This window comes from Vipera berus (genome assembly GCF_964194415.1).
Source record: "Vipera berus genome assembly, chromosome: 3".
NCBI classification, from domain to species: domain Eukaryota; kingdom Metazoa; phylum Chordata; class Lepidosauria; order Squamata; family Viperidae; genus Vipera; species Vipera berus.
The window spans coordinates 60,618,021-60,645,657 of NC_138204.1; the positions used below are offsets into that span (position 1 = coordinate 60,618,021).

Here is a 27,637-nt window from a genome sequence, read left to right on the forward strand (position 1 = left end):
TTTCATCAGATGTTTTTATAGCTTTGAATGGATGGATATATAACTATATTATATATTTAGATAAAGGGCTTTGAAGAAACAGGATACAAAGAGTATTGATGCTTTAGAACTTTGGTGTTGGAGAATACCACAATAGACAAGAAAACAAACAAATCAATCACTGAACAGCTCAACCCAGCATTCTAATTATGCCAAAATCTAGCTCTCTGGTGAAGGCTGTAATGTTAACAAAGGTAAAAGGAGAGAGACAAGGAAGGCCAGCAGCAAAGTGGATGGGCTCAGTTACAGCAGTGATAGATGTACTGATGGAAGAACTCAAGGGCTACTGGAAACAGATACTCCTAGAAAAAAAATTCTGTGGTCACTAACAGTTGACTGCCTGCCTGTCTGCCTGCCTACCCCTCTCTCCCTCCTTCTTTCTCTCATCCATCCATCCATCCATCCATCCATCCATCCATCCATCCATCCACCCATCTATTATCTATCTATCTATCTATCTATCTATCTATCTATCTATCTATCTATCTATCTATCTATCTATCTATCTATCTATCTATCTATATCTATCTATCCATCCACCCATCTATTATCTATCTATCTATCTATCTATCTATCTATCTATCTATCTATCTATCTATCTATCTATCTATCTATCTATCCTCTGAATATTGTGGGACTCTCTGTCTTCAATCATTTCTGCATGTTCAGTAAGATCTGAAAGAGTTGGCATGCTCTGAATCCTGTCACTTAGGCAATGTCATGCAATATACTTTCACTATTATTACTCTGGAACAGCCTTGTCCCTGAGTTCTGGCTGGCCCCACTCTGGCCTGGCTTTTAGAAGGCATTAAAAATCTGTTTCTTTCCCCCAGAAGCATCAAGTCTGAGTGTGGTAGGATCCACTGGATGTGTTTGTCTTGGTACTTTGTGTGCATATGTTTCAGTTTTGGTTTATTCACGTTTTTCTATTATGTGGTTGGTATGAAATTCACTACTGTTAGTTGATGATGGAGGCCACCTTGAGCCGTGTACTTAGTTTGGCCACCATGCAACCAGTTCTAGAAAGGCCTATTCCATCAATACAAAACCTCAAGTTCTCACTTTGGAGCTTCCCTACATTCAGCTTTGTCACTGAAAGAAAAAGTTGTATTAGCAGCAGGTATGGCTTTACAAATTTTCCCTAACTGACCTGACATTCTGAGTAATACATGTATCATTTTCATCCAATCCAGACTACGGAAATAATTTCTATGTTGGTATTGCCTTGTGGAGAATTTAAAAACTACAGACGGTACAAATAAGTAGCTATGCTCTTGTCTGACTAGAACCAGCCAATCCAAATATACTACCTCAGTTCTATTGTACTCCTTCTGAACTCACTGTAGGGTCCAAAATAATATTGGTCAAATTTATCAATACTGCATTTTCCCTTGTTTTAAAAAGCACAACTATCGGTCTACATATTAAAAATCACACAGAACTTCTTTGTCCAAACCGTATTGCTTGAGACAAGTATTTTAAGCTGTTTTCATCCACATTATCCACCCAGTGCCCAAACTATCAGTGCTATTGAGTGTCATTTGATTTTATTACAGTAGGTCACATACAGTATTGAGTCAAACATCTGCTCTGAGTCTGAAAAAAATCTCTGTGTACAGTGGTTTATCATTCAGGTATAACAATAAACCTAGAATTTTTAGCCATGGAATGTTGTCTAAATCACATTGGCTGGATTGGTGGCTAATGTTTAAATTAAAAATCTCATTTAAAAGAAATATGGCATAATACTGCACGTGAATCCAGCCAAAGGTAAAGCTAAAGACAGAAAATTAGAACTAGTGAATTGTGGGTTTCAGTAGCTTTCGTGAGTAGTTAAAATGATTTCAATATATTCTGAATCATTGTGGTTCAGTTTAAACAGATTAGCTTTGGAAACCCTTTAATTAAATTTATGAAGTTTCCTAGACTGATGAGCTTACTATATTGAGGTGGTAGTGGTGGTGGTGGGGGAAGAGTGTAGGACAGATAGGAGTGAATACAAACAAGTTACAGACTTCTGTAGATAAGCTGGCATTCTCTAGAGGCGCATGATACCGCTTGAAACCTCTGTAACCACTTGGGATAGTACAAAGTGTGGCATCACTTTGTTTCAGAGGAACATCAATGAAGACTGAAGTGTTCCATCTAGAAGGCACAAGTGCAGTGTGAAAGAAAACAGTGTAAACCAATTCCAATCTACTTTACTGGAATCTTTTTGAGGGACTGACATTCTCTGAAAACATACTACAACAGTTACAGTAGCTGGACTCCTGAAGTACATGTATACATTGAACTGCTTTTAAAACTGGCCTAGAAAGTTTAATTGGTTTAAACGTTAGCTGAAACTGGAAGATTCCAGTTCCTCACAGTCCTTGACTTATGACCATAATTAAGTCCAAAATTTCTGTTGCTAAGCAAGACGGTTGTTCAGTGAGTGTTGCACCCATTTTACAACCTTTCTTGCCACAGTTCTTAAGTCTGTCACTGCAGTTGTTAAGAATCACATGGTTGTTAAGTGACTTTGCTTGTGAGAAGGTAGAAACAGGTGATCACATGACATTGCAACTGTCATAAATATGAACCAGTTGCCCAGCATCTGAATTTTGATCAATGATCAATGGTCATAAGTGTGAAAGACAAGTCATAAGTCATTTTCTCAGTGTTATTGTAATTTTGAACGGTCACTAAGTGAATGGTGATAAGTTGAGGACTACCTGAGTATAAACATATGCCGTTGCTTCAATATCATCAGTGATTCCCAGTCCTTTGGACTCAAGTCAAAATAATTGGCTTTGATCCTTTCACTGCTTGATACCAGGTTGTTCCTCACTTGTCTTGAAAATCTGGAAGAAGTCCTTGGATGTTCTTTCCAGATGAAGTGCTGGCATGCAACCAAGTGTAGATTGCAATTTTAAAGATGTTCCCTTGACTCTAATTTTAAAATCAGATAAGCACCATTTTATTTCCACAACTCTAGTTTGCTTTAACAATTAAAATTCTTCTTAATCTCTCAGATCTGTTCAGCCTACTTTTTAAGTTCCTGCTGTTTAGATGCTATGCTGCTTCATATTTCATTATTTTAGTATTCCTTTCATATTTCTAAACATATTTTATTTCAGTGTTATAACTGGTCAATTTTTTATTTATTAATGGAGAGCTAATTAATGATATGAAGAAAATAATATAGCAAATCATAAATGGTAATAAAATGAATATATTATTTTACAGCATAAAGTATTGTGCATAATCAGGTGTGCTGAGGTTTAAACTGAATTGTCACTTGGATTGGGTTATTATCACTTCTACATTCAACCATATATATTTAGATTTCAACACAATCTGTACTCAAAAGAACTTGGCACTGCGAAAACTAATTTGAGATAAATGTGTAAGTTGACTTTATGGTTATATTCTTTTTCTCTATCAAATGCTACCCCTGCAGTCAGAGCAGACAAGAATATGGAAATCAAAACTGAATATGGAAATTAAAGAAACTCTTTCTTTTGCAGTCTCTACGAAATTGAACATGAAATGGAAGATGTCCTATAATTTTTAGCTGGCATTGTCCTTGTATTTTAATGTAGCTTTAGTCCTATAGGTTTATTTCCATATTGGGGAAAACAAAACAAAACAAAACATTGTTTATAGCACTGATCCATTTGGAAAGGTGTTGTCGTGTCACTATTCCATATTTTGTCAATTGTTTTCCAAGTGCAATTTACAGTCTTTAAACTAGGCTTTACTATCTGTGCTCTTATTTATGCAGCTGTTTAAATATTAAGTCCTTAGGATAAGGACTTTTTCAAAATGCCCTCATTTTAAAAGGCCAGTTTATCAAGTATGTGAAAGAAAATTTTCTGTGAGAGCCCCAAACAATGAACTACATTCTTTGGAATTTGCATTTGATCTGACAATCTTTTCATTCAGGCATTTGGAACATTTTGAAGGTATTATTTAATCTCGGCTTTATATTTTATGATTATATACATCTATTGCTATATCGAGATTGCATTTAAGAGGGAAAGACATAAGCTGCATTAACCAACTTGTTTAGAGAAGAAGACAAGGACAAAACCATCAACAAATCATTTATTCATATAGTAAGCTATATATTTACGGTCAATGGCTTACTAAAAACAACAATGATTTTTCTGCTCATGCTAGTTCTAGCCAATTAAAGTTGCTTATTGACATGAAAAGGAGAAGTCAGATCATATACCTTTATTACAGTTTTAACAAAGTGTTAGATCAGCATATGAAAAAGGATCAATGAAGGGAAATCAAACTTACTTTTCTACTGGTTGTCCTGCAGGTATGTGCTCCACTTCAAATCCTGCTTGTCTCAACACATCAATAACAGTGTTATTGCCCAGGAAATGACCTAATTGATGAACAGTAATAACAGGAAGTCATTCGAAAAGCCGATGAAGCACATCCTCAATTATGCTCTAATTTGAGATTAGTCATTCTTTTCTAAAATAAAGATTTTATTTATTTTTGGATTTATAGACAAAGACATCCAAAAGGATTGGAGTGGATAAAGCAAAAATACCAATCAAACAATTTTGTCTGAAATGGTATAGGGTTTCCTACCTGAGCAGGGGGTTGGATTAGAAGACCTCCAAGGACATTTCCAACTTATTCTATTCTATTCTATTCTATTCTATTCTATTCTATTCTGTTCTGTTCTGTTCTGTTCTGTTCTGTTCTGTTCTATTCTATTCTATTCTATTCTATTCTATTCTATTCTATTCTATTCTATTCTATTCTATTCTATGCTGTTCTGTTCTGTTCTGTTCTGTTCCATCCCATCCTACCCCATCCCATCCCATTCTTACCCCATCCCATCCCATCCCATTCTACATTTTGATTCTCCTATTTATTTCCCTATTTCTTACTTCATTGTTTGGGGATTGGAATCACTATATTGAAAAGTTCTTGACGTCGAGCATTCTGGCTGCAACTTGCAAATATTCCCATCTCTCAAAAATTGGGAAAGAGAGGTTCTAGATTGTTTCATGTAGAAACATTTTAAAACACATGGGCAATGCATTTTGGCATATACAGTGCTGAATCTTCAGTTGTCTCAATATAGCTAACTAGGTACATGTAATGGAAATGCATTCTCGTTCAACTTAATAACTTGTTTAGGGCAGGGATAATACAATTATATATAAGTTATCTGATTTACATTCACTGCATCAGCTCCTGTGTTTCATGTCATTAGTGGGAGGTGGGAGGCTTTTTTTCTCCTCCTCCCAAACGGCTCAAGATGGAATAATCCCACAATCATTTCTATACATCTCACACCAATCACCATCTAGATTATTCTTTTCTATCTGTATAATAAAAGATCTTAAATAGCACATTCACATACTGTACACAAAATTACATAAAACCAACTTTTTAAGCTCCCTACGCAATCTTCCTTCAAAACCACTTCTATAGCTGGGCTTAATGTTTAGGTCTAATTATGGAGGCTAATTCATAAGACTGAGTTTAAATCTCCTTCCAAGAAAATACATTTCTTTTTTTTATTAAAGCATTTATCGATTCATAAGAAACAGTTCCATACAAATATTAGCCATTATTTGCCCCTTGCCTTTTCTTGCAGTATGAACAAATGAACCTCAGGGACCTAACAAGCAATCAATTATTTGCATTTTGCTTTCAAAATTGCTGCTGAATGAAGAAAATTACTTACTCCAACTGAGATTTTTTTACTTCTGAAATAGGTCATATTTCTGTTTTATATCTCTATGTTACATCAGTGGCCAAAAGTGGGAAAAAGGGGGAAAAAGAGGATGGTTTAACGTAACAACTGCATTTCAAAAGGGGACTTTAAAATTGCATCTGAAGTAAAAGCACAGAACCCATATATGATGAAAGGCAAACTACAGGAGAGTCCAATTTTCTATCAGAACCATATCTAAGTTCTCTAGGAGAGTGGCATAAAGATATATTAATAATCTCAGCAATCACAAATGGGAACTGATATTGATAGTTTTTATTAAAGAAGCATTTTGAAAATTGACTTCAGCAGTATATATGCTGGAAAGTGTCAATGTGTACTCTTGCTCTTGATAGTATTTCATTTGCTTCAACTTACAACATTCTCTCTGTGATATATTTCAGATATTTTGGGGTAGGTACAATTGTCAGTTACAGGCACACCCCCAAAGTAACTGGATTGCTAATATACAAATCTAAATTCTCTGTAAGAATATGTTCTGTGAAGCACAATGGTGTAATTAGATAGGTTTCAATGCTAAATGTAATGTAGATACCCATTTTCTTGCTTGCTTTGCTAAGGAAAACCCTGCACATTTGCCCCAGGTCCTGCCTTACCATAGCAGCTAAGAACAACAACTAAAAAGATTAGATCATCCCACATTTTTCTTATCAGTTACCAACAAGATACCTAAGGGTTGCTCAAGAAGAAGACATGAGTTTAATAGCACCTGTTCATCACACTGTGCATCTGATATTCTTTGTGTGTCTCATTCATTCTATCAATCTTAAGTATGATTTCCAGCATCGTATCATTTGTCACTGTATAATCCAACCTGAATTACTTTCAGGACATGGAATCAGTTACTACTTCCCAAATAGGGTACAATGATGCAGCAGACATTAATAAGAAACCACTACAATCAAGTCAAAAATCACTAGAATCAAGTCAAAAGTTATTAACATTCCACAATGGATCAGGTTAAATACAACAATACAAATGTTCTTTACTTTGGTACAACAGTTGAAAAAAAATAGGACTATTACAGAAAATAATTCAATAAACCAGAGTATCTCGTTCATGAAGATGCTATTCAGGTGATATATTCATCTTACTACATGGCAGTCCACACCTCTCAAACAACCCCTACTGTGTTGTTGATTGTGCCTAGTGAACACTTTAGATGAATGCATTTATCTGAGCTCATATAAATATGCGTGTGGTAGAGGCAAGAAGGATGCTTTGAAAAAAAGTTTTATATTTTTATCTGACACTGGAGATTCTCTCCAAATGTCTTTGCTTGCTTGCTTGCTTGCTATGCATTCACAGATACAGGGAATTAAAGAGTAAAGTTATTCAAAAGAGGAACAGATAATTCATTTACAAAAGGCCTCCACCAATAATGTCTCTGAAACTCTATAAAAGGAAGAGAGAGACAGAGGAAAAAAATCCTTCTCAACCTTGCCAAATTATTATCTGCATACAACTGAAAGTCAATCTGTTCGCATGCACAATTCTAGCAAAGCCATTTTCTGCAAAATTAGTCAGTAAAGGACCCATACAAGAAGGGCCAATTGTTTCCCTCAAAACAAATCAGATGTGTTCAATCATTTAGCTTCTTTACTTTGCAGAGTCTATATTATTGGCTCCTGTTGGTCTCAATCGTTAGATTCCAACAATTAGCACAGCTACATATTTACTGCAGACCAGCTTAAGCAAGTGAAGTAAAATAGAAAGAAGCAAGTTTTGTAGAAAATAGTTACTGGCACTTTTTAATTCCTTCTTCAAGTTTTGCATTTTTAGAAAAGTCACATATAATTGGCTGATATCCATCTAACTGAAAGATATTTATTTTATTTATTTTATTTTATTTTAATTCCATTTATATCCCGCCCTTCTCCGAAGACTCAGGGCGGCTTACAAGCTTAGCAGTAGCCTTCATTCTATGTATATGCCTGCTTGTTAGGGCTTTCCACACACCCCAAGCGGCATTATTACAAAGTCAGCTTATTGCCCCCCAACAATCTGGGTCCTCATTTTACCTACCTCGGAAGGATGGAAGGCTGAGTCAACCTTGAGCCTGGTGGGATGCGAACCTGCACTGATTGCAGGCAGCTGGTCTGCTTATCAGAACATTTTGATATGTTTACATTTAATCAGTGCTTTTTTTGTAAAAAAAAAAAAAAGGTGCCGGAACTCACACATGTCACACAACCCGCCTTGCCTACCCTACAAGGTTTATCTTTATAGTTGAAAAAAAAAAAACTTCAATTTTTAGTGTATCTAAAAGACTAGGATTTTGTTCAAGGTAAGTTAATACTATTAATGCTACCACACACTGTGTGGCTTTAAATTACAAGAAGGCATTTTATTAATCTTTTGGGACATTTACCATTGGCATAACCATTTAGTTTCATGAGAGGAAATGTCAGCTTTCTATTGGCCCAATAAAACAAAATTTGGTTGCTTGTAAAAGATTGAATTATTTTTAAGAAGTTGCCAACAAGGTGGAAAAATTTACATTTGGAGTTTAATATGGACATTGACTTGAAACAAATTAAAATTGAAACTTTTTCAGTGAACAGATTTCTTTTAATTTACTTCTAAGTTAAACCCAATTTAATAAATAGATCTGATTAAACCTCATACTGTAGATCTGCCTTTACATCTGACCAATACATAATTAACATATATTATTAATAATAATACTACCTCCAAATCACAAGACATTGGCTTTATTCTTATTCTTCCCCTCTGCAGCTTGAATATAAAGTATAAAAGACTAAAAAGAGATTTTCGTAGACATCCCAGCCTTTGAACTACCCAAGGAACCGAAACAGCAAAATTTCGCTTTCGGGCAAGTTTCCACACCAGCTGCCTTTCTTTCCTCTCGCTTTGCCCCCTTTTAACCTCACACACACCCCACCTTCTGTAAGGGAAGGCAAAAGGCTCACTCACCCTCTCATGAAAGATGGCCTCCATGTTTATGTGTCTCCCACCGGCACCATCGGCTTCCACAGTGTGGCTTGATTGACCCAGCCAATCAAGCCACGCTCTGGCTGTTGTGGTCTGGCACTTCATGGCGCCTCCTAGAGGAGGCAGACAGCGCTGGAGGGGACCCCGCTCACACCGTACCTCCGGCAGGGCATTTTCAAAAGCAAACGGGGATAGGAAGGGCAACAATAGGAAGAGAATGCAACTCTGGAAAATCTGTTGAAAAAAGGTGCTGGAACTCTGTTCCACTGCATTCTATGGCAAAAAAGCCCTGCATTTAATTAAGAAACATGCATAACTCAAGCCCAGTTTATTGTGCAATTCCTCTGCTTATATAATTCTCCACTGCTGAGAAAAAGAAGTCTTAACATTTTAAAAGTTAACATTTTTGCAGTATTTGTGACTGATGAACCACCCATCTGAAAGGACTCATAATATTTCTTTTTCTTATGATATAATTTAGCCATGGTACGGTGTAATTAAAATGACTGTTGAATGGAATTGGATCTTTAGAAACTTATATTTGCATTGACCATAGTCTGGAACTAATGCGGAATAAAAACCAAGACATCTGAAAAGTACCAAATTGTCAGTGTTTATTGTAAACTATTGTGCTCATTCATTTGCGCTCTCTCTTTGTGTAAATATTATGCAAATAGTCATTACTATAAACTTGCATTCATACTTGCATTACTCATTACAAAGGCCTTTCAATGAAAACAGCAAAAATGATAAGATATGAAGGCTACCCTCAATGTTATTACTATGTTGCAAATGCAACATTTCTATCAGACAGAGAAAAGACAGATTTATCCACTGGCTTGCTTTGTATAGTATGATTTTGGAGGTGTGTGGGGTTTTTAAATCCATGTCAATTCTGCAGGGAAATTCACAATACTGTGAGTAATTCAACACTCCATGTAATCATTTATCCTGACTTTCCAGCAAAGAGAAAAAATAACACTCAGAGCAGCTAATAATAAACAAAGCTAATACATCTAAAAATCATGCAATAATTGCAATCTACTGCATGGTTAAAAGGCATGTTGTAAAACAACTTGATATCCTTTCTCAAAGCAGAGAGGTAATGGGACCAGTGCTAAAGAGTTGTTCCCAGACTTAGGGTGGCACATATGAAGACCCAGGTGACCCTTGTTTGACACAAGTGAGCATTTACAGGTAGAACTTGCCTTTAGATCTTAATTTACAAGCATATTGTAATAGATCACTTAGAAAGCCATGCCTTAAGTTACTTAGGGCTTGAAATATTAATATTAGCATTGTGAATTGAGCCAGGAAAGTAATTCAGTTGAAGAAGTTATTTCAATATAAGTGATATGATTATTGTCCACAATACAACTGTTAAAGCATCTAGATCAGACATGTCAAACACAAGGCCCGGGGGCCGGATCCGGCCCACGAAGTGGTTTCATCTGGCCCGCGAAGCCATCCTGGAAACAGTGAGGGAACGGCCCCCATTGCCTTGGCCCTGGCCCAGAGACCCTCCTTCCGCCAAAGACCCTCAGATCTGTCCCACTCCTGCCCAGGGCCCCATAGGCACCCTTCATGTGAACGATGTAGAGCTGGCCACGCCCACCCAGTAGGCCATAAGCACTCTAGCCACGCCCACCCAGTAGGCCACGCCTACCCTGGCCATACCCACCCAGCCCCCTGAGGGCAATCGCAATGCTGATGTGGCCCTCCATGAAATTGAGTTTGACAACCCTGATCTAGATGCTCTTCAACTCTATCTCCATGTAAAGCATAGCCTAACAATCTAGTTGTGTTGTATCTAGTTGTACCCTATCAAAACCAATTCAGCTGATCATATAAACACATGGATAATCAACTCCCAGTCTAAGTAGCTTAGGAAGAGTTCCAGAATGAACAGAAGGCCATTCTTAACTCCATTTTTTTATTGATCAGCAGCTCCTGTATGTTGTCTCGATTAAATTCCAGATGGTTCACTCTCACATAGACAATGTTTAGCATCCATTTGCTGGATATTAGCTGATAAGAAGAAAGAAAACCGGGAATGTATCATAAGTATCCTGATAGCAGATCATCCCTATGTCCCTCCCAGCAATATTATCAATATATTAAACCCTATAGGGGAGAGAAAGAACTTGAGATGGTACATCATAGGTCTGTGATAATGGTGCTGACTAGTATGTGTTTCAGCATCACGTCTGAAATGACTTGAGAAGAACTGGAAGCACTACAACATTGCCCTGAGGCCCAACCCTGATTGTTCGACCAGGAGGATACCAGCAAGAATATTTAGAATGCATTGGCTCCACTTGGACTTTTGCTGGAGGGACATAAGAAGTAGCATTTCAAGTTTGTTCAGCTATTGGGGTTTAGCTTATTGGGAAGTCTTGGAAACGATACCAGAACACATTAAATCTTCCACACTGTAGATGTTCTGGTAGAGGCTGAAATCATACATAAAACAATAGTGGAAGATAGGCAGACTTATTAAGTAACATCTGAAGAACATTATAACAGAGTTCCCAAATCCCCAGGCCACAGCCCACTTCCGGGCCATGAGCTATTCAAAACCGCCCCCCCCCCCCGAAGCAGTGGGCAATCACATGTGCATCCCTCCCTTCATGAGCAGTGGACAAACTATTCCCCCCCCCCATGCCGGTCTGCAAAGCTGAAAGGTTGGGAAACTGCATTATAATATACAGTTAAGCCACAGGCTACATGGGACTGTACTATAGATGTTAAATTATTTCCCATAACATGTACAAACTGCTGTGTGGACCTCAATTTCAAATCTGGTTTTTCAAGCTCTTGGGGAAAATTAATGTATATCTGAATAGTATTGTAATGAATTCTACTATCAAATTTCTTTGAATGCAACTATCACGGTAGAGTAAGGACGTATAATATTTCAGCAGAGTTAAACTATTATATTCCTATTATTGTTATTGTCATTTCTCTTCTGCAGAATACTCAGATGCTGATGGTTTAGGATTAGTTCAGGTTTTATCCAAAAGTATCATCATCCTTCTTACAACAATAAAAGGATCTGAAAGAATAATCAAGGATGTAGACAGAATTTCCTCTCAAGAAAAGTGATGTGTGATTATAGGTTTAGCTGTCTCTTGAAGTGTTCATACTATGACACCACTATGTTTAACCTGCATACCGGCAAATAAAATAAAATACTACAAAACACCGTAAGCCTTTAGTGATCTCTTTTCAATTCAGTTAAGAATTAGAGCCCTGGAACTTTTCATCAGTCACACAAAAGAGGAAGTAATATGACAATATACTTTATTTCTAAATAACCTGCTTTAAATATTTTTTTAAAAGAAAGGTAAATAAGAATAATAAAAAACCCAAATAAAGCAACAAATGTTTAAGTGTATGGGCTGTTTCTAGTCAAATAAAATTTTAGGGTAACATAAGAACAGAGCAGAGCACAATGAAACACTTCTGCTGAGTAGTGCAGTTTGATCAAATAATGAAAATAACAATGGCCAACTATTGATAATATTTTTGAGTCATGAATGACACAGATAGCTACATATCATATTAAGTATATAAGACTTTATATCCCTAAAAAAATCAAAATATGTGAAATTTATTATGCTTCAATTTTTAGAGAATGTTGTTTTAGATAACAATAGATGGATTAAAATTCCATTAAGTTGGTGGGGTAAAAGTAATGTTATTTCAATGAATATCACTCCAAGATTCATTTATGTACTAAGAGGTATTCCTTTTTAATACAAAATAAAAAAAATATTTGAATAGATATGTTATTGAAGAAATTTGCATAGAAAATAGACCATTCAAGATTTCATTAGCTAAATAGAAATCATCTTTAGACAGTGGTGGTTTCAATTTACAAGATTTTCAAAAATATAGTTAGGCTTATATTTTGTACACTACATCCATGAAGAATGAACATTCAACAGAATATTAGCTCTTCTAGGTTTTATTGGAAAGTGTTTATTTATTTCTATCATGCTTCGAAACACCGGTGCCTGGCTGGTTCATAGGCTAGATTTTGGTCTGTGCTCATGACTACTTAACTTTATGGTAAAGTTCTACTTTCAAAACATGAGGCAAAATGTTCTATTGGAAGGTGTGGACAGAATCCAGAATATTTAAATTTAATTGCTCTATAATGATTATTTAAAATATTTTTCTTGACTTCAAAGTGTCAGTATAATCAGTTCAAGTATGTTTTAATTTGTCAGTATGCACTGGATGCTTTGACCATGTCTAAGAAACCTGAGGTGGTATCAGCATGTCTGTTAATAATTTAGGTGAAGGGTAATTACATCTAAAATTGAAAATAGATATTTCTATTCCAGGGGCAAGACAGTTACAAAACATTAGACAAAAGATGATTAACAACACAATGGGGTGGATGGTTACAAAATCTGTAAGATGGTGAGCTCAGAGTTATGTTCACCCCCTCTCTGTGATCACAACTCTGCATTAAGCAACTTGCAGATTTGTCCCATTCTGTCCAAATCCCTTTATTTATTCTATGATTCACCTTTTATGTAGAATTGTCAGACAAATTCATAAAGCAGGGAACTGTCCATCTGTTAGTTGTCCCATTCCAGAACTGATCCAATTTCAAGCAAGTGTGAATCTGGCACTTTGAATAGTAAGTGGCTTCATTTGTTCAACTTTATAAGATTAGTGGTCAAGCAATGGTATTATGGCAAGCTGCAAAATGTGAAGATGAGTACAACAGTTCTAAATTTCATCCAGTTACACATCTTCAGATATAGTAAATTAGCATTTAAATTCATGTCCACCAACTTTGTTTAGATAGCTAGGCATCACACCTGCATAGTTTGGCATGTGTGAATTCAGCTTGGATGTGCCATGATTGATGCAGCTAAATAAGAAATAAAAATATATTTCTAGACAAAAATTACACATATTTGGCTCAAACATAATCAAACAAATTGCTCTCAGTCTGGGTGACAGCGTTAAGATTATACCCAATCATTCTTACTTTTTTAAAAATAACTACTTATTCTCAAGCTTAAAAATGGGAAGAAGCAAAAAAAGAAAATAATGATAGAAAAATACATACAACATTGTATCGGATACTAAAGCCTTTCATGGCAGAAAATATTAGAAGCAGACTATTTTTCAGTGAACCTGGTAGTCGGTTTTCTAATGATAGTTTTTATTTAGATTTCATTTTTTGTGCTATATATTCTAAGCTTTTAATCCAGTATGAGATTCTCAGAATTTTAGTTACTGTAGGAGATGACCAGGCTAAGCCCGAGGAAGTGGTCAAACACATCATCAGTCTTGAGACCCTTCGTGCCCACAAGAGATCTAAATCCAGCCAATCCTAAATTCCGTTGACTCTTATCTACCACCAATTTGCTTTGACCATTAGCAGTACAGATTCTTGTAGAGAGCTTTAGCCTACAATAAACCTTGAACTGCCTGGACTCCTGATTTCCTGTGCTTGACAGTTACTCTTTTCACGAGGCTACAGCACTTGGCCATTGTTAGCTAATTGTTATTCCAAATTAGTAACTCTGAAATTTTCAATAATATCAGACAGGGTGTGTGCGTGTGTTTGGGTGTGTGCGGTAAACACGCTTGCCTTTAAGTCATTGTTGACTCTTGGCAACTTCCTGGACACATTGTTTAAGCAAGAATTTGGGAGCCATTGCTTCCTTCTAGAGCTGAGCAAGAGAGACTAGCTCAGGGTCACCCAGTTGGCTTCTTGCTTAAGGCAGGCCTAGAACTCATGGTCTCTTGTTTTCTAGCCCAGTGCTTTTAATCACTACACCACAGGTCTGCAACCCGCGGCTCCGGAGCTGCATGCGGCTCTTTCAGCCATCTCCTGCGGCTCCCAGTCTTCTGCTACGTGTAGTCCAAAAAAAAAAAAAAAGTGGGACTAAAAAAGTTCAACCAATCAATTCAAATATGCAGGGTAGGTGCATATCTTGCCTTGGCTCCACTCTTCAGTCAAACCCTGTTCTGCGCATATGTGCATGTACATGCATGCGCACACATTTTTTGCGGCTCCCAGTTTTTCCTTTTGTGAGGGAACCGGTTCTGAGTGGCTCTTTCACTGTTCCAGGTTGCTGACCCCTGCACTACACCAAGCTGGCTCTCTTTAGCTGAAAGTAGCATCATAGTATTTTATTTATTTCTTTATTATTTATTTATTTATTAATGGGATTTATATCCCGCCCTATCTCCCGAGGGACTCAGGGTGGCTAACAACATCAAAACTTAAAGGTCTCTGTACAGTAAATTAAAAAATAAAATTTGAAATAAATTAAAATAAATTAAAATTTTATGCTGACTCATTCTTTTAATTTGCCTATATTTGATAGGAATACTTATTAAAATATCTTTTTGACACAAATAGTAGGAGTATCATGTGTTATTACTTGCTTTTTCAACATGTCAGTTCATTTCTTTTTCTTGCTTCTGTACAATTGCATCAGGCTGAAATAAGTGATATTGTTTATTTCTATTATGTAGTGTTGACAGACGGTGTCCCTCCCCTGGTAGTTCACTGGTGAAATCCAAGCAACCAACTGTTTATCACTGCTATAAGCAGTAACTCAACTCATAAATAATTCCAGGAGTAGTTATTTCCAACTTAAATTGCAAGTAATTTAATCCTTGAGAGAAATGGTAGGAGTTTTCCGAGCACTGACTCCAAGATCACAAAGAAAGCTCAGACTTTGGAATGGGAAACCCAATTTTAGAACCAGCCCTGCTTTTTAAGGATGTCAAAAATTTCAACATTAGTAAGAGAGATAAAGAGAGGGGAAAAAAATAAGGTTCTCAGAAAAAGGAAGATTTTAAGATTTTTACTATATCCTGGCTTGAAGAATATTTACAACTGCTCTTGATTCCTCTTCTTGTTTTCCCTGAAAAAAGAGAAATATCCCTCAACCCTCACTCCTTTTGGTCTTTTTTGTCAGGACAGAATTTTTCATGGTTTCTGATATTTTGCTTCAAAGAGAGGAATATATTTGTTTTGCCCATATATTTAATTTTTTTAAAAAAAATACTGCTTGCTCCATTTGACCAGCTGCTTCCACAGACAAGGGGGTCAAACACAGGGAAGATAATCGTCATGGTATTGCAATCCAAGCCCATTCCTTTTATCCATCTTGCACACATGTGCAAGGGTGAGGTTTCAATTGCGATGTTGTAACTGCAATTTTGATTGCTCTGACCCATTGTGAGGACGCCACTGCACCCAGCTGTTATGTCACAGGTCTCAGATTCTGATTCTGATTTTGAAGAAGAGTCTCAAACACAGCTTGTGAATTGCTATCTCAGAAGACACCAAACCAAGAATTACCTGAACAACTGGCATTCAAGGAATTCTGGATTCCCACACACAGCAAGCAGAGTGAAGAGCAGAGCAAAGACATTCTATAATGCACTCTGCTAAACAAAAGGGTATATACCTTGATTAAAGACAACTGGATGCAGCCTGAATTGAGATCTCTGAATGTCCAGGCACGTGGCAGGAATTAATTCAATTGTGCCTTAGGATAGTTGGGCATTCATAACAGAGAAAGGCTAGAGCATGCTAGAGCATGCTTTAAACCTACAGCATCTCTGCAAGACACTTGACTAACTTCCATGATGTTATAAATGCACAGATTATCATGGCTTTCCCTGTGATCGAGGTAAATGCTTTCTTAAGAGACAGTCACTCTGTGCAATTTGACCATGGCTGCCTAAAGTTTCTCAGCATGTTATGAAGGCTCTTTCTTTCTTTATTAGCTAGGAAGCAAGGGAGATATATGTGTTAAGTATTTGTCAAGTCTTTTTGAATACCTTGCTAGTTAAATCTTCTTTCCTGTTTCAGCCTAGCCCATGGCTATCCGCAGGCTATAGTCACAACTTACGACAGTTCATTATTTGTGTAAATTATTCAAATTGCTAATAAAGAATTTGGGAGGCTGATATGACCATTTCGAACTTATTTTATATATATAAAGAATGAACAAGAACAAAGTTATGAGACCAGTTATTGAAAGTAATTCTAAAACAGGAATATGAGAAGTGTCCAGAATTGACCCCAAAGAGTCTTTAAAGAAGGCTCTAACATGGGCTTTGCATCTGAATACCCATTGCAAAAATCAGATGAAATTCAATTACTGTCAGAGGGGTTGGATTATACATACACTCATACCAGTAAGAAGAGGGTGTTTCTGGACATTCAAAAGATGGCAGATAGATTAGGAAACCGGAGATGGGTAGAGCTGTACTTCCATTAGAGAAACGACAACTTCATTCCTTGAACTCCAAACTGGATTGATTTGCCTTACTTCTTGCTAGCCTCTAATGTAGGCTCAAAATAGTCCCCCCCACAAATAATATGCCAAATGCTGTGCACCTTCTTAAACATATGTTAATTTCTATTAATCTTTGTTGTTGAGAACAATGGACTAGAACAGGGGTAGGCAACCTTGGCTCTTTTATGACTCGTGGACTTCAACTCCCAGAATTCTGGGTGTTGAAGTCCACGAGTCATAAAAGAGCCAAGGTTGCCTACCCCTGGACTAGAAGAATACACTTTTCTATTACCATCCATACTATGGAAAAGCTTTTGTTTAAAAAAAACAGAGAGAAAAAAAAATCACAGGATTTTGATGAAAAAATATCTTTAACAGATTTTTATTCCATTATTAATTGTGAAATGATATTGTACTGGAAGACAAATATATGTAATGACATAGAATGCAAGCAGTTGTGCTGTCAAGCCACTTTTGATTATTTGTTTTAGTTGCTTAAAAGCTACTCTTAGTTATACAAACTCTCCAAACAATGTCACAATAGGCACAAAATGTAATGAGACACCACAAGGAGACAAATTTGTTTTCTTGATGCACTACAGAAAAAATCTCTCTTTTTTAAAATTTCACAGAGTCTTTCAAAATAACTGGCTGCTGTTTCTGGATGTGATTCATATCATCTGATGGAGAAAATAATCACCACTTGCCTTATGGTTTATTTTGGCAATTTCATAAAAAGAATTCAGTTATTCAACTCTTTGTACAAAGTCCATTTGTTACAGCTTGGTTGACCATCCTTATCTCTGTCCTTATAGAAATGTTTTGGCATCTATTTAGTACATTGCATCCAACCTCCCTACTGCTTTCCTATAGCCAAGTTTTTAATGAAAAGCTTTTACATGGAGACCAGTTTCTTTCTCTGTTTTTAAAAATAACCTAATAGTTTCCTATACTAATATGCTTTGGGAAAGAAACCCTGAGGTTGGTGCAGGAATAATCCTAAGAATTTTAAAAGTTGCCAAATTTTAATAACTCCCTGCCTACCTGGATTCCCCTAACCAACTTATTCATACTGAAGAAGTTGCTTGGATGGGCATTGAAATGTCCCAAACAAAAAACAAAAACAAAAAAGTCTAGTTGCTATGACTCAACTTGCAAATTATCCCAATAGTTATAAGATTAATGTGAACGAAGAATCCACAAATGTAAAAAATCTGTGAAAAATGAAAAATACCGAGTTGTCTCCATGGGAGGAAGAAGAGGAGAGGGAGAGGGAGATGGAAAGGTAGGTGGGGGAAGAGAAGAAGAAGAAGAAAAAGGAGGAGGAGGAGGAGGAGGAGGAGGAGGAGGAGGAGGAGAAGAAGAAGAAGAAGAAGAAGAAGAAGAAGAAGAAGAAGAAGAAGAAGAAGAAGAAGAAGAAGAAGAAGAAGAAGAAGAAGAAGAAGAAGGAGAAGGAGAAGGAGAAGTTCAGAAGATGTAATGATGAACTTCTGGTTTATAGAGTTTTCTCCTCTTACTTACAACCAATTCATTGCACACACATTTCAGGATATATGGCTGTAATATTCAGATAAGTCGTACAAAGTGATTGCTATTTTTAATCTGATTTTGAACTTTATGCAATAAAAGTACTCTCCCAAGGGAAATGATTCTTTTAAAATGAATTCTCAAATATTAAATGCCACGGAGAGTGGAAGTTCAAGCATAATTAATAAAAATAATAAAAATTAAATATGCACCTCAAGTAAACTGCATTTTAAAAGCTTATTCCTATATGCATAAATGCTTCTGACCAGAAAGAAATTCAATAACCATTGTATTTTTTGGAACTGCACACAACAAATAGGGCAGGCAGCATTGTTTTCCAGTGGTTCTGCTCTTTCCAGAGTTGGTGGTTTCAGTTGGTGTTAGTGGGAGGTTAACCTTAGATACTTCAGTGCAGTTGTTTCCCCAATCTTTTAAAAGTGTACATGAAACAATTGGGAGAGGTCAACAATCAGATTAGGGTGAAGTGAATTAGAAATCTGTTTTCTTTTAAATAAGACTTTCCAAAATTTCTCAACTATTCATTATTCTTCACAAACCTTTTTATACAAAGAGCCTGTTTATATGGCCTCACCTTAAATCTATATCCTTTTTATTTATTGATAGATTTATTGGTAATCTTCTAAATGGTCTCTTTTCATTCATCAATTGTAAATTATTAACTTTACAAGAAGCCCTTATGCTGTATTCTTTATATATACAGCATCTTGTTCATCTTTACAAAAGACTGTATGCTATTTTCATGTTCTGGATGGTGATTAGCAAGACAGATGCCCAGGCGAGATAGTTACCACTTTCTATAGAGGCAAGCCATGACTTTTCTTAAATCTGCATACATACATTTTGATTTGATAATGTTAAGAATGACAACATTAAACAGAGAGCCCAGTTCTCTTTCACTAACAGCAGCATCAATCTGTTTCCATGGAGGATCTGCTTACTGTATAGTCATATGTGATTGGAATAGCATATAATATGGTGTGGGGGGGGGGGAGAGAATAAAATTTGGCTAATTAGAAAATGGGATTTACAGTTAGTAGTTCCCCACATAATAACTGATATACTGGCCTATGACCATTTTAATAATGTACCAAATTAGAGCATCTCTTAACTTTAAGAAGCAGTCAGTTCTTATAAGGTGTTAATGTTACCAAACCTTAAGCTTATTAGAATAGTCTTATGAAGTGCATAATACTAAAAAGGAAAAATCCATAGTTTGCAAGATTAACAAAGAAAAAGCAAAAAGTCTTGAGTAATTGCTGAAATGTTATGTCTTTAAAATCATGCATCCACTTAAATGTTTTTATTGTCCTTCTCTCAAACAAATCCTATCTTTTCCGAAGAGTTTATGATGGATATCTGTCATAGGACGTTAAGGTAGGATAAACTGCTTTGGCCCACATTATCAAAAGCCTGGTTCCTTGAACTAGGGAACCAAACAACAGATTGAATCCCTATGTATGGATGGTTACTGATTTTGCTGCTCTAAAATTTAGGAATCTGCTTCTAATTATTTTGGAATGAGGACACACATCTGTTCATTACTATTTTCCCACCTTTTGTTACTTCTGCTTAAGAGGGCCAGGAGTTTACACAACACCTGTTCCTGAAGGGTATGAAATATTGCTTTGAGAGAATCCGAGCCAAAATACCAACCCTATAAAATAAGTTGCTTTAAAAAAAATGCTTGCTTCTTTATTTCCTCTCCCAAGATATTTTTTCTTTCTTATGCAAACAGGCAATTAAAAACATTTGTTTAACCAAAACATTTTGGAGTAATTTCTCTCAAGCAGTATAAATGACAATAATTAAAGGATATTTAAAGCAAAAGCCTTTACAATACCATGGATATAAAAAGGTAAAGGTAAAGGTTCCCCCGCACATGCGTGCTAGTCGTTTCCGACTCTAGGGGCTGGTGCTCATCTCCGTTTCAAAGCCGAAGAGCCAGCGCTTGTCTGAGGACATCTCCGTGGTCATGTGGCTGGCATGACTAGATGCCAAAGGCGCACGGAACGCTGTTACCTCCCCACTGTAGTGGTCCCTATTTTTCTACTTGCATTTTTACGTGCTTTCAAACTGCTAGGTTGGCAGAAGCTGGGACGAGTAACAGGCGCTCACTCTGTTACGCGGCACCTTCTGATCGACAAGCTCAGTGTCCTAACCCACTGAGCCACTGCGTCCCCTACCATGGATATAGTGTTATGCTATTTTTCTGTTGCTTTATAGGGGGTCCAATGGCTTAACAGTGAAGACACTGAGCTTGTCAGTGTCTTCAAGAGCCAAGCACCACACGAAGGAGTGAGCTCCCGTTACTTGCCCTGGCTTCTGCCAACCTACCAGTTCGAAAGCATGCAAAAGGAAAATGTCAGAATACGCAGATTCTCTTGGCTGAGAATTGGAGACGAGCACCACCCCATGAGTTGGTTATGATTGTACAGGGGAAACCTTTAACTCTTTATAAACATTTAGTAACTAAGACAAAATATTTTAAGAGATTGGAAAAGCTACCCCTAATATATATATGGCAGAAAATGGTAGAAAGAACATTTTTATTCCGATTCATGCATCTTCATGTAAATCAAGGGAAAGTAAGGAAGATGATCTTGATGGAGATATATAAACTCTGCTGCTAAGAAATGTAGAAGCCGGGTTCCTAGCTTGTTATAGTATTAATATTATCAGCTTAAATTATTTCAGACTTTCAATAGATCTACTCAGTAAAAATAGGCTAAGAAAACACTATCCATTTCAACATTTCATCTGGAGCAATGTGAATAGCCTGATACATTCCACCAGCCCAACCTGACTTATTCTCTGATCGTAAAATGTATTTCAACTGCATTCCTGATTCAGAACCTGAGTCCAGAGATGTAGGACCCACAGAAGGCAATCATGCCAAATCTTCAGAATTTTACCCCAAATCTTCTGATTGGTCTTGCTAGAATCTTTGCTCTCATTGAACTTCTTTTCCTCCTCTGGTCTAAGGGGCCATGATGCCTTTTTGCCTTCAACCTTTGATAAGTCTCCTCTGAGGTGGTCTGGAAGTTGAACTGTGGCAACTGGACTTTTTTCCTTTTTTGGTTTAAATATTTTGTTGCTTATCTAAGTAGCTTCTTTAGTCTGAAGCTACTTGGATAACCAAAAAAAGTCCAGTTGTCATAACTCAACTTCCAGACAATTCTACCTGGATGATTGAGAATCTTCATAGCCATTATTGTCTCTCTGAAGAATTTATTCTTTGTTGTCCAGATCACTGTTCTCTGACTTATACCTTTGCAAACCTCATTAGGACTCCATCTTTGAACATTAACTCATTGATTATCTTTTTTGTATCTTGCTCCAGCTATCTTTTGATTTCTTATGAATTGTATTTTGGACTACACTTTTGCTGGTATCCAGGATAGGACACAGCCTACTGAGTTTTGTGAATCAGTTTTATAGTTGGAAACAACTGCTTTAGCGGTACACCGCATACAAATTTTGGAAGATAAATTCTTGTCCTGCTCATGCATTGAAGCTGATAAATTAGACAGAAAGACAGACAGTCCAACAGACAGACATAATTCCAATTTTCCAAATCAGGTCACGTCAAAAAAATCCCCCCCCACACACACATATAAACTTCATTTTTGCTTCTGCTAATGGAAAACATGAGAACCTCCCTGTTGGCTTCAGTAAACAAGATTCAATTCCCCCTATAATCTTGGGCCTCAGAGTTTTAGCTGCCTTATCTCTGACTTTGCTGCTTTTGTATTTCAACTGGCAAACCCTTTCTGCTCACACCTGATATCTGTATCAGTAGCTGTTTCCTTCACGAGCAACGTCTTTGATTGCTTAAAAACCATTAACTGTTTTGGCAATTTTACAACAGTGGACTTAATAAGAAAGTTATATTTCTTTTTATTTTCAGATTTTTCATTCACTGCTAGAAATAGTTTCCTGACTTAAATGTTGCAATAATAACAAAATACTGCATAAGTGTCAAATCACCACCAGTGATTTGCAAAATGGCAGAGGAAAACTGTATCACTGCTTTCACTGTTTCTCTAACTATGGAAAAAGAAGTCTTAGTTGTTCACCCAACCAAAGAATTTCTAAGAACACCCCCACCAACACTGACAGATACTACAGTCACTAGAACAGCAAACCACATTCCTTACTAGCACTGATGATGTTACCTAGTTTGGATAATGAAACGTCTGCAAGAAAACAAGCAAACTCAGAGAGCACCAAGGACCCCTCATTTCAACCCTGAGCTACAAATGTTCTTGTTTATTGTTCACCTACAGTCCACAGTAGACATTCAAAGAATTTGAAACAATGATTACAAAAGTACCAGGAGCTTAGAGTCAGTTATTAACAATTCCTAAAAAAAAGAAGAAGAAAGTCTTCCAAACTTTTCTTTTTAGGGAAAAAATAGTATCCCTACTGCCATAGCCTGGCCACTTAAAATGTGTAAGGCCCAACTATTTGAATATTTGGAACTTTTCAGTACTCTTCTGAGAGGTGACAAAATGATTTGTGATTAAAATACATCCCACTGGCATTATACCAGAACAAATCAATCAGGCATAATGATTAAACAAAATGACTAGAAATGGAATGGAACACGAAAATCAGCTTTATCCTTTTTTATTCCAAAAGGGACCAACAGGTGCTTGCAGAAACAACTGCAAGAAAGAAGCACAATGATGTGGAAGGAGAAAACGTACTGACCTTTTGCTACATAAATCACCATAGTAACTATTATGCTTACCATTATAAAGAAGATAGAATGTAAGTACCGTAAATAGATGGAGCATTAAAGTAGACAAAGAAGCAGTAGAAGTGGAACATTCATGTTAATCTCCTAGGCTATGGGTGGGCAACTTGCAGTCCACAAATCACATCTCTCTCTCTCTCTTTTTTTTTGGCTTCTGGTTATTTTGGATAAGACAACATAATGTGTAAAAAGTGTTATGCAAGCTGAAAATAGTTTAATGAAGGCGAGGAAACCTAATTTTCCTTAAAGCCCAGTGGGGGAAAAAAACTAAACAAATCCTGGACCCATTAGTAATGTAGTCACAGTCTTTATATCACTACCCTTCACTTCCATCACCCTCTCAAACCATTTACTTTATCATAAAGTCATGAAGATTGGTTATCTGCATTTCTGGAAAACAACAGAAACAGATTTGAGATAGGGTACAGGGATTCCTGGGACAAAACAGCAGATTCCTTCTCTTTAGTCTTGTTCAAGATGGCTTAACTCTAACATACAGGAAAATTAAATTAACCATGTAAAAATTATTATACATACAGCTTAAGAATAAATAGCGAGAAGATCAGTGAGCCTGTGATGTAACTATTTCACAAAGCAGAACTAATTTGTTTTCACTGCAGCTACCCGTGAAGGAAGAAATTACCAAGTATAGTTGGTATATATGAATGTGAATTACATTTCATAATCATTGAGGGACCAATCCAAAGGGGATGGATACCCCTAAAACTCTTATCTGGATAGGCATAATAACCTCATAAAATTCTGTTACATCAATATTGTTCCTGTTTCAGCAGTTGGTGAAATTAATTCAGATACAATCAATGTGAAGAGGAAAACACTTCTGCAAAGTATTGCTAATGTTGCATCTCTAATGGCATTTGAGAAGTGGTTTAATCAAATGCTAATCAGACACAGGAGAATTCAGGCAGAGATGAGAAAAAATAATATAACCTGATTATAGAGTTCCTGTCCTCATCTAGCTGCTATGCTATGAACACATGTTGAGTTGTTGGTATCCTCTGCGGTTGGTGTGATAAAGAGCAGGATGGCCAAGAGTAGGTGGAACAATTAGTTCTGGCTGTCTTAATTTTCTTGTGATAGCAAGATGTATATATTAAATTACACAATGAAACCAGTCCCAATATGTAAGTTCAAGACCCTATAAGGTCTGCCCCATAGGAATGGATTCTCCTCTCTCTCTCTCTCTCTCTCTCTCTCTTTTGCATTTGTATGGAAAATGGGTCCTCCATTTTCATCCTAGCCCATAGTTAATTTTGCTCCCCTAAATATAAGCAGATTTGATCTAAGCCTTGTCTTCTTGCTCAATCAAAAGATGAGTCATGGCAAGAAGGCTCCATAAAGGCATTAAGCACATTGCTTTGTTTGCAATAGTGGCGAATGTCTGTAGCTCGGGTGTTGGATGAGGGTGAAGGTTCGTTCTTCCAAGGTTGAGGGTTGGTTTCCAAATGTTTCATTACCAGGCTAGGTAACATCTTCAGCGGTGTTGGGTTGATGTGTCAGTGTTCTACTTATTGATCTACAACCAGCATATGAACCCCTCAGAATCCAAATTAATCAAACAGCCATCCGGAGACAGCATCAACCCTCAAGCCCCTCCCCCCCAGCAGTTCACCTCCCAATGACCCTGGCCTGAGGTAATCTCCCCATCACAAGACCCATCACCAGCCTCCCACTGATGACTCACTCCTGACCCACTGATAATTCACACCCTGCAATGACCCTGACCTGAAGCACCTCCCCAACACAAGCCTTTCTTTGATGACTCACACCTGGCCCATCACAAGACCCTCACTTGACACTCCCACACCTGATGCCCTTATATAAGTAGAACACTGACACAGACATCCCCTAAACGCTGCTGAAGATGTTACTTAGCCTGGTAACGAAATGTTCGGAAACCAAGCCTCAGACTCGGAGAACGAACCTTCACCCTCACTTTGATTTGTGTTGTTCTGAAGTGATTTTCTATCAAGGTACAAAAGCTAGTGGCAGCTCATTAAACATTTACTTTGAAGGCCCTCTCCCAATATTTTTTGAAGGGAATTTGAACATATTTTTTTCTTGTTTTTTAACCCCCAGAGCACAGAGAAACGATATGGTGGAATAAATCTTGTATCTTGGGGGGCAAAAGTCCTCGAAGACCAACTACTAATAGAAAAAAGAGGAGATTGATAGTTGGGTCATCTGAAGCTGTAAGAAAGTAACAATTTCCTACTCTTAATAATGATCCTCTCCTATGGTTCCCATTCCCTTTTGCTTTGTTTAATGAATATTTTCACTGTCATGTTATTTGCTCTTTTAAATGGGAGGGCCTGAAACAGTATGTTTTACAATATTTTTTTGTTGATTTTTAAACACATTACAATTGAATGTTCTGAAAAGAATGTTGCATATTAGTAATGTAACAGTTAATAATGAGTATGCATGAAGGATATATATCTATTACGGAATGTTAAAAGGGTAACAGAAATTAGCCTAATTAAAATAAAAAAGCCTAAAACAGAAAAATAAAGAATCTGAAGGAAAAAAATGAGAAAGTAAAAAAAGAACAAAATATTTTAAAGCCCCCCTCAAAAATGCAAATACCCAGAAAAAGATATTTAAAAAAACACACTGATGCCAAACTTCAAAGATATAATACATGTGTCAATTCCATTGTTACTATTGAATTTTTAAGAAAGAATCAAATCTTGACCACAAACAATTAATACTGTTTGCTCTCAGCTCTCCTTTGATAGAAAGCCAATTCAAAGGCTGAGAGTTGACAGACTTTATTAAGAAATACTTACAATGTGGAGTCCATCATTTCTGCTGTTTTGGTGGAACAGAGACAAATGAGTCACAATAACACGATCAAAATGTTTGCTTGAATATTTTAGCTTGGAGGATACTTGGAGAAGTATTACAAATATAGAACCTTAACAGTATTCTTCTCAACATGTTTGAATCAAATCATTTATTGAATCACATGCTGCATTTCCAAGAAAAAGATTTACTTTATTACATTTTTTTTGTTTGAAAAACAAAGTTCCAATTACATAGAGAATGTATTCTCATCCATTATTTCAAAACACTCTTTCAATGTTAATTAGGTTTTGTACAACTAATTGTACAATTAGGTTTTCCACAGCTCATCTTCGTTAGGTATTATGAAAAGGTCTCTAATTTAATCTTTTGAGCCATATGTTATTTTGTCTCCAAGAAGCTGAAGCTAATATAATACGTTTACTTTGTGCCATCCACAACATAAAAGTGTGTGGTAAGTTTGAGGTCTGAGGGTTTTATGTGGTCTCCAAAAGTGTGTGAAAATAGTCCAAAAGTAGATGAAGCCAAAATAAAGGGCTGGGAAAATCATGTCAAAAGGACATTTGAATTAATTGAATTAACTGAATAGCAAGCAATTCTATAGTTTTGTATAAAAATAATTACAATATATGTAGATCCCTCAAATATGAGAGAGATCCTTGATGTACACCCACCATCTTCAGTTTGATATCTGGAGATATTTATTCTTTCTTACTTAAACTGAGTCCTTATATAGCATCTTAGCTTATATGATCACATGTCCACAAGAGGGGGACAGAGTACCATATTCTGTGGCATTCTATATGCAGACATACTATCTCTTTAGGAGGGAAAAAAAATCTGGATCAGAACTGCTCGATTCATTGTTCTGATCCTATTTTCAAAGTAAAGTTTTTTTTGTGACCATCTGCTCCTATTCAATTAGAATAGCAGGGGGAATGGTTGAACTGAGTAAGTCCAGGGAAAATCAATCTCTTTGGAATGCAAACCCTTTGATATAAAAGCTGCCAAGGGTCAGCAAACCTAGGGTAGAATCAAAATCTATAGAGGAATCTACAGTGTTCCAGCTCTGCTAAATTCCCATCATAAACATATATCATTTCAATGGGTGTGTGTGTGTGTGTGTGTTAAACTCTCCCTACATGCATAGACATGTTAATTCCATTCTGCGGGGTTGCATTCTTCCCTTTTTCCTGACTGATCTCACAGCCTGTAAAGAAAAACCAAACACATCTCACAACATCTGAATCAAATATATAACTATTGGCAGCTTTTGGTTTTGCATTTCACCCTGAGTTTTAACTGGCAGGAGGTAGCACATTCATGAGGTTTTTTTCCAGTAGAGCACATCAAGAGGGAGGGAGCCTTTTTGACAGGGTTATATCTCTGGCAAAGAACAGCTCTTGGTTCTCTGCAATGCTAATATTCACTTTCAATGGAGAAGTTGCTAAGTAGGTCATAATT

At 36.7% G+C, this 27,637-nt stretch overlaps 1 protein-coding gene across 1 annotated transcript in view; it reads right to left on the minus strand.

Annotated features, from left to right (window-relative positions):
• TRABD2B (TraB domain containing 2B) overlaps positions 1-27,637 on the minus strand; it is a gene marked incomplete at both ends in the record, with an annotated part of 242,464 nt that overhangs the window by 10,308 nt on the left and 204,519 nt on the right. The window contains one exon of the mRNA XM_081322461.1: positions 4,330-4,420. Coding sequence (XP_081178587.1) covers positions 4,330-4,420 — 91 coding nt within the window. The remainder of the gene's footprint in view (positions 1-4,329; positions 4,421-27,637) is intronic.